Genomic DNA, 9403 nt, shown 5'->3' on the forward strand with positions numbered 1-9403 from the left:
GTAAACAAAGGCCAGAGGCTGTCGTGTCTTGTGTTGTAGACTGAAAACCAAAGTCGAACACAGCACAGATATGATATAATCAGTGTTCATACCTATAATATAAATACTGAGGTGTCGAACACCATCCTGATCAAAGGAACATTATCTTAATATGAATAAATAAACTACATCAAGTGATACAATTGAAGTAAGGCATCACTGCACCACGATCTTAGTCAAGCAGCCGCCACTGCCTTATTTATCCTGGAATCGAGCAATATGTTACTACCATTATCACCCCTTCACTACAAAATATGGTGCCTAGTTCACGTCAGGAGTGATCACAGGAGTCTGGCAACGGTCAGACAGGCCACATGTCTCCAGATTAACATACTGGAATGAGTATTCATATGCACATGTTACTTGATTGGCCATTTTAGGTGACTGTGTTATTAACCGTTTTCTTTATAGCTGGAGGTCATTATAACGCGGGCAATGCCCAACAACTAAAGTTAGTAGCTATTAATATGGTTGAGTATCACAGCCATATTCTTACCAGAATATCATATAATAATTATCAGTCTTAGTTAAATCTAAATCATCTAATCTTAATCACAGTTAAACAATAGTTACCAAAATTATTAAATAATCCCTTGTCACAGTTATCACTGAATAACATTGATTTATAATAATAAAATTAATAATTATTCTTTAATATTATCATCCTAATGAAGTGATATTTATATATAAGTAGTAAATATAATTTATTTATTTATTTATTAATATACAAGAAGGTATCATTTATTGATAATGTTGCAGTTGTCTAAATCAAATCATCATAGTTCATAGCAATAACAATTTAGGAAATTTCGCACTAGAGTTACGTAACGCAAAGTTAAGACAGGTTGTGTGACCCAGTCTATTAAGCTGTATTTTCAATCTTATTCTAATCAATTTCACATCTTCACTAAATGTGGTAAACCTTCCACAGGTAACTGGAACAGCGGCAATTGTTCAGAGGACCAGTCCACCTCCCACAGCTACAGAGGAACTCTGCAAAAGCAGTCTGGACTTCAGATTTCAGATGAGCCCTATGTTCTGTTGTTATAATCTTTTTTTTAGTCCGTGCTAATTTTATCATGATGCATTGATGAAGTTGATTAAGACTACACCTTACCACATTAGGTGTAGGTTTGAATACCAGGCTGGGTGTAGTTTCAAAGGTCTTGAATACGACGTTGAGTTTAGTATTAAAGACCATGTTAGTTGTAGCCTCAAAGACCAGGTTAGGTTTAATCTTAATGAAGATCACTACAACAACTCCAAAACGCACTACATAAAGCCACTACAACAACCCAAAACACACATTATAAGGCCACTACAACAACCCAAAACACACAACATGAGGCCACTACAACAACCCAAAACACACAATATAAGGCCACTACAACAACCCAAAACACACAACATGAGGCCACTACAACAACCCAAAACACACAACATGAGGCCACTACAACAACCCAAAACACACAATATATGGCCACTACAACAACCCAAAACACACAACATGAGGCCACTACAACAACCCAAAACACACAATATAAGGCCACTACAACAACCCAAAACACACAACATGAGGCCACTACAACAACCCAAAACACACATTATAAGGCCACTACAACAACCCAAAACACACAACATGAGGCCACTACAACAACCCAAAACACACAATATAAGGCCACTACAACAACCCAAAACACACAACATGAGGCCACTACGACAACCCAAAACACACAATATATGGCCACTACAACAACCCAAAACACACAATATATGGCCACTACAACAACCTAAAACACACAATATAAAGCCACTACAACAACCCAAAACACACAATATAAGGCCACTACGACAACCCAAAACACACAATATAAGGCCACTACAACAGCCCACAACACACAACACGAGGCCACTACGACAACAACAACAACAACACACACACACACCAAATAAACCAGGGCCTGGTTAAGCAAAACCCTATATTTCATGCATATCAACAATTAAAACTAATATATCAAAATCAACAGCTAATAAAAACAACTGAACATAGAATAAGTTGAACGCCACAAGAAACACAATTATAAACCATGTTAGAAGTTCTTGTTGTTAGGGTTGTATAACTAACAGCCATATGAACATTTATATCAACTAATGAAAACCTGGACTATGGTCTGTCTATCCAAATAATTAAATTCCTTTATAATTACATTAAATTTTAACCACAATTATATTAAATGTCTCTATATTTATATTAAATTACCATCATAATTATATAAACTTCCGTCATGACAATATAAAATTCCTTCATAATTACACTAAATTCAAACATTATATTAAATTGCCTAAATAAAATATTAAATATTAAATTTAATTTGAATTTTCCAATATAATTGCATTTAATTTTTGTGGATTTTTTAAATTCCACTATAATTATATGAAATTCCATCATTATTACATTATATTCCACCAGTTTATCGTAAGTTTCATCTCAGATTAGTTTTCACTGAATCTTCTTGAATTACCTCCTTAAGCTTGTCCAAACATACATCTATTGGCTGCCAGAGAATCAGGAAAACTGTAAATTGAATTATCGTTCGGAATAAATCTATTTTTTCTACCTTATTGGGTCAGGATAAAGAAAAGAACACAAAAAGTAATTGACAACAAGGTCTAATTTATTTAATAAATTGGTTAAAAAAATCCCACTCTTCTGAGCCCCAAATGGAAAACATTGATGCTGGAATCTATGTTAATAATATTGGTTTAATTTTGATGAATTAAACTTTTTGGTGTTAAGTGACACCAGTCTAAAAGGTACATGAATATTACTGTTTAAAATATAGATGAATAATACTGTCTTAAAAATTAATGAATAATTCTTTCTAAAATATTGATGAATAGTTCTGTCTAAAATATAGATGACTAATACAAATCAAAAATATAGATGCTTAATACGGTAAAAAATGTAGATGAATAACACCGTCAGAAATACAGATGAGTAATGAAATCTAAAAAATAGATGAATAACAGAGTCTAAAATATATTAAACTAATACAGTTCAAAATACTGATGAGTATCGCAATCTAAAATATGGATGAATAGTACAGATCAACACATAGATACATATTGTCTATATTATAGATGAACTATATATGGTACCTGTGTGTGTCCCCGGGTCTCTCTCTTCCCTTCCACTCCTCCTTCTCCTTCCTCCTCTCCCACTCTCCCTCCCTCCCTCCCTCTTTTTCCATTTCTCTCTCACACTCTCTCTCACTCCGTATATACTCTCGTGATTATTTCAGAGAGATGTATTTATTACATGATGTTACAACCCCAACTTTTTCTTCCTATCCTCCCCTCTTCATCCTCATCCACCACACGGACTCTTCCATCATCCTCACCCCTCACATGGACTCTTCCAACATCCTCACCCCTCACACGGACTCTTCCATCATCCTCACCCCTCACACGGACTCTTCCATCATCCTCACCCCTCACACGGACTCTTCCATCATCCTCACCCCTCACACGGACTCTTCCATCATCCTCACCCCTCACACGGACTCTTCCATCATCCTCACCCCTCACACGGACTCTTCCATCATCCTCACCCCTCACACGGACTCTTCCATCACCCTCACCCCTCACACGGACTCTTCCATCATCCTCACCCCTCACACGGACTCTTCCATCATCCTCACCCCTCACACGGACTTTTCCATCGGTCTCACCCCTCACACGGACTCTTCCATCGTCCTCACCCCTCACACGGTCTCTTCCATCATCCTCACCCCTCACACGGACTCTTCCATCATCCTCACCCCTCACATGAACTCTTCCAACATCCTCACCCCTCACACGGACTCTTCCATCATCCTCACCCCTCACACGGACTCTTCCAACGTCTTCACCCCTCACACGGACTCTTCCATCACCCTCACCCCACACACGGACTCTTCCATCATCCTCACCCCTCACACGGACTCTTCCATCGTCCTCACCCCTCACACGGACTCTTCCATCATCCTCACCCCTCACACGGACTCTTCCATCGTCCTCACCCCTCACACGGACTCTTCCATCGTCCTCACCCCACACACGGACTCTTCCATCATCCTCACCCCTCACACGGACTCTTCCATCACCCTCACCCCACACACGGACTCTTCCATCGTCCTCACCCCACTTTTTCCCAACATTGGAGCAGTTAAAAGACATGAGAACCGCCTTATGATCTGAGATTGGCACTTGAACAACCTTAACACCGTTTACCTGGTCTCCAGCCTTCCGACAATATATTCTGTCTAAACGAGACTCCTTCCTGTTAGGATATGTATAGACGGGGGCGTCATGGTGCTTATACCACACGTCGTCCAACTTCAGCTGTGACAGCATCTTGACGAGGTTGCGAGAGACGTTGCGGTCGTTGGGGTGCGTCGTGTCCCGGTCGTCGGTGACGCAGTTCCAGTCACCAGCCATAATAGTGACGCAGTCATCGTCCTTGAGGTATCTTTCAAGTGTGTCTTTGAAGAATTTCTCTCTTTTTCGCGAACCGCTTGTTCCCGAGTGAGCGTATACGTTAATTAAGCACAATTTTTGGCCTTGTATATTGCACTTGATGGATGTTATTCTTGAATCTTCGCCCGATTTCAATTTTGTGATGTCAGGTTCCAAGCTTTTGTTTATTAATATTCCTGTTCCACCTTTATGCTTCACAGTTGATTTAAGAAAAACATAATAATTTTCTTTGAGTAAGTTATCTTGCTTTATTTTCTTAATGTTATGCTCCTGGAGAAAGATGATGTCTAAATTGTGTTCTTTAATAAACGAAAGTAACTGGATTTGTTTTTTACTCGTACTTAATCCATTAATATTTAAAGTGGCTATTTGCAAGGGCATTTTGGCCTAGAATGGAAATGTTGGACCAGTATCAAATATTTTTTCTCTTATGAGGCACCAAGATATTTCTGTTTGAGAGTAGGACGTGAATCACGTTTCATGTGAACGCTTGCATCCTCAGTTTAGTCCAGACACTCGGACTGGTTGGAATAGTGTCGATCACGCTTCTTTCTGACTCGTCGTTCGACCCTCGATGGGTCAGGAGGTTGAGCACCTTTTCTCTTCACTCTCCAATCCTACCTCTTCTCATATCCCTTCCATATGCAACATATATTTATATATTAAACATACTTATTACCCTCTCTTGATAACAGTCCTCTCCGTACGTATTTCACTGATATTTGGCGTCTGATATCACAAGAAAGTAGGTAATTATATATACAAAAAAGACGAAAAGCCTATTTCTACCATCTTCTCTTACAGGTCCCTCAAGGCGTTCACAAATACTTACAGTAGACAAATAATAATCATATCTTACATCACGTATTACACATTACAGTATATATTACATAATAAATTAAGAGATATTTAGAGTTTGTCACGAGATATGAGGCAGATTCTGGCATAACCAACCTTTGTGTCAAACAATTATGTTGAAAGGGGATAATTGTTTGAAAACAATTATGTAGACTGAGTTGTTGTTTGCAAACACCTATGCAAAAGGGGTCATTTTTAGTAAGCAGTTATATAGGAGTAATTGTTTGCAAACAATCGAGTAGAGAAGAGTAATTGTTTGCAAACAACTATATGCATATGGGGTAATTATTTACATATCTGATTATGAGATAACTGTGCCTTATACGTGTATATATACAGCCCATTCTCCAGCTTTGGTATTACTTATAGTAACGATGAGGACCATAGTATATATATACCGACCTACAACGAAATTGGAAAGCAGAAATCGGCACTATTGAGTTAGACAAACCGTAAAACAATTTTCTACCTACGTTGCAAGGACATACTAAACTAACCTAACCTTCCTAGGCCAAATACACGATATCTGAGGCCTAAAATAGTACATATGTGTGTGCTATACAAGACCTAGGAATATTTAAGTTTGTTTTTTAGCTTAATTTTTCCGACTCTATAGAGGGAATAGTACAAAGTTCTACTATCTAATTGCTTAGAACAGCAATCTTTTTACTATGGTGTACATAGTAGCAAAGCCTACTCTCTAAACAGGAGAATGTGAAGAAAACACAGGAGAAACAGGAGTAAACCCTGTTTAAGTTTTCATTGGTTGTCCAGTTTCCCAACATGAATTCTTACCAGCTATCCAGTTATCTGGCTAAAGCATAGAAAATGATCAAGGACGGACCAAAATGTCGTCAATTCTTAAATTTTATTTTCAAATTTTGGGGATTAGTTGTTTAATTTTCAACCACGTTTTTGTGACATTTCTGCGTCACTAGTTGTCCAGCTTGAAATATCACCAATTGTTGAGTTATCCGGCTTGAAGTCTCACCAATTGTCCAGTTATCCGGCTTGAAGTCTCACCAGTTGTCCACTTATCCGGCTTGAGGCCTCGCCAGTTGTCCTGTTATCCGGCTTGAGGCCTCGCCAGTTGTCCTGTTATCCGGTTTGAGGCCCACCAGTTGGCCAGTTATCCGGCTTGAGGCCTCACCAGTTGTCCAGTTATCCGGCTTGAGGCCTCACCAGTTGTCCAGTTATCCGGCTTGAGGCCTCACCAGTTGCCCTGTTATCCGGTTTGAGGCCCACCAGTTGGCCAGTTATCCGGCTTGAGGCCTCACCAGTTGTCCAGTTATCCGGCTTGAGGCTCACCAGTTGGCCAATTATCCGGCTTGAGGCCTCACCACTTGTCCGGCCATCCGGCTTGAGTTTTAAATGACTGTCTATCACCAGGAATCTCAACTGTCCAACCTTAACTCATTTTCTTCTTAGCAGCATCTACTAAAGTAAAGTTAATATGATTAGAACAAATTACACTTGTATCTTCTTTCTTAAAAATCTTAATATTAAAATGGTAATTATAGGATAATGAAAATATTAATACGATTTTTATTAATAGTATTTATAATTAACGATTAATGCTACATCTGTATCTCTTAAGTTTGTTTTAAAAGTTGGGAGTAGGTTAATGTACAGTACATGATTAGGTTACGTTCCAGTGATTAGTTTAGGTTAGATTTCAAAACAAAGATTTTGTTAATTCTAACAACTGTGTTAGGGTAGATTTCAACAATTAGGTTAGTTTAGATTATGATAAATAATAACTAGGTTAACCTGATCTATCTCCAGTAGCTTGTAGAGCGGCTGGCAACGCTGCAAGTGCATGCTGGCAACGCTGCAGGTGACGTCACGTGGTTTTCAGACAGCTTCATGTAAAGAAAACCACGGCAATATAATAAATAATAATAATTGAAATAATAATAGTGAAGCTAACCCATTACAACTAACCCATTAGGAATAACCCATTACACGTGTAAGTGTATTTTTAGCATTGTTCACAGCACTGTGAAGAAGGATGTAAGTTTCATCCGAAAAATTGGTTTTAAAACATAATAATAATAATAATAATAATAAAAAGAAGAAGAAGAATCATTAAAATAATAATAATAATAATAATAATAATAATAATAATAATAATAATAATAATAATAATAATAATAATAATAATAATAATAATAATAATAATACTATTCAATATACTGAATTTAAGATGATGCTGGAACTATACACTATAAGGTATACCCTTCTTCTCCGTGTATACACTGAGAGCTTAATATAGTTCTGGATTATGTTCAGGAATAAAGTATAATTGATTGTTACTGAGCTGTTGTGGTAGCAATAATAACAACCCTGTACAGTTTTAAGCCTCAATAACCCACTTGTGGTTGATAGGCCTAATGACCTTTGCTGCGGTTGATAGGCCTTAATGACCTTTGCTGCGGTTGATAGGCCTTAAGCTTAACACCAAAAACCATATAAGATATGCCCCCATTTACACTATACATTGTGTACAGGTGGAGACCCGACGTTTGTGGCAGATTTGCAGGGGGAATGGTTTTGGGTGTAGGACGGACATAATCTGATCGGGGTAGGCCGAAGTTAAATGCTTTAAGAAACAATAGCATTAAGAAAACCCAAAACTTTGGCGATTTTCATGAAGTCTTTCAAGGATTCAAGTGTGAAATATATCGTGTGATTTATATGAATTTTTTGTCATAATAATTTCTTAGACCCATACATTTCTTTAAGTGGTTCTTAATAATATATTTTCTGAGAGAAGAGGGAGCTTGGTGAAAGAGAGATAAATAGATTAACAGATAGATAAATGACTAGATAGATAGAAGGAGATAGATAGATAGATAGATAGATAGATAGATAGATAGATAGATAGATAGATAGATAGATAGATAGATAGATAGATAGATAGATAGATAGATAGATAGATAGATAGATGAATATATAGATGGGTAGATAGACAGATGATTAGAAAGATGCATGGATAGATATATGAATTAGTAGATGGATGGATAGACAGATAGATAGATAGTTAGATGAATGAATAGACATACAAATAAAGGTAGTAGTAGCAGGTATCCTGTCGTCTTGGGAGACTATGTGGTTGCGCTCTAGCTGTCGAGGCTGGAGTGTCCTCTCCAGGGCGAAAAGCCTTGGTAGGGCGATAGGGAGGAGAAGCTGTTACCCATGCAGCAGGTTCCCCCCCCCCCCCTCTCCAAGTTGCTGAAATTGTCCAATGGAAAGGCAAATGCCAATACGGTTGGTTCCAGCGCCGTCGCAGGAGCTGCCAGAACGAGGTTGAAGTCAACAAAGAACTGCCTTAGGGGCTCCAGCTTCGGATTTTTCCTCGAGGTTGACTCCTGAATCCCGTCCCAAAGGTGGGTGTGGACGCGAGGCATCGGAGGTTTGAGATCAGGGTTTTCCTTCCCCTCAATGAGCTGCCTTCCTAGGCTGTCGAGTCCCATTTACCCGGAACAGTTAATTTAATGTAATTTCAGGTAAACCCATGGAATCGCCTACCCTCCGAAGCCGTAATTTTATTTTATACAAGTAAGTAATTATCAAAAGAAGGCGCTAAGCCGGGAAGGCTATGTAGCATCATCTTTTGGAAATAGTGCTACCTTGCAAAAATCTAAAAACTTTTAGTTCTTACATTTTTGTAAAGCCACTAGCACGCATAGCGTTTCGGGCAGGTTCTTACTCCTAATGTGTTCCCCTGAATACTACCCACTAAATCGTTAACGCCCAGGTACCCAATCACTGCTGGGTGAACAGAGGATACAGTTAAGGATTGGTACCCGGCCAATCCTCCCCGGCCAGGATATGAACCCGGGCCAAAGCGTTCGCGAAGCGCCGAACAAGCGCTTTATCACTACGCCATGGGAGACTGCTTAAATGCCAAACACTGCTGAATTTGAAAATTCTGCTCGATAAAATCGTAAGAACAAATGGTTTTGTTCTGCAGGGGGAATATATA

General features: G+C 38.6%; 1 protein-coding gene across 2 annotated transcripts in view; it reads right to left on the reverse strand.

Moving 5' to 3' along the window:
• Positions 1-2688: 2688 nt before the first annotated feature.
• LOC138363036 (eukaryotic translation initiation factor 3 subunit A-like) overlaps positions 2689-9403 on the reverse strand; it is an 11248-nt gene continuing 4533 nt past the window's right edge. The window contains exons 2-3 of one of the 2 annotated variants that reach the window (XM_069321830.1): positions 7186-7277; positions 2689-6849 (exon numbers count right to left, since the gene is read on the reverse strand). In XM_069321830.1, coding sequence (XP_069177931.1) covers positions 3355-4938 — 1584 coding nt within the window. In that variant the 5' untranslated portion in view covers positions 4939-6849; positions 7186-7277 and the 3' untranslated portion in view covers positions 2689-3354. Of the gene's footprint in view, positions 6853-7185; positions 7278-9403 lie in introns of both variants that reach the window. The other variant, XM_069321832.1, reaches the window with a different exon arrangement.

The sequence above is a fragment of the Procambarus clarkii genome, chromosome 10 (assembly GCF_040958095.1).
Source record: "Procambarus clarkii isolate CNS0578487 chromosome 10, FALCON_Pclarkii_2.0, whole genome shotgun sequence".
Classification (NCBI taxonomy): domain Eukaryota; kingdom Metazoa; phylum Arthropoda; class Malacostraca; order Decapoda; family Cambaridae; genus Procambarus; species Procambarus clarkii.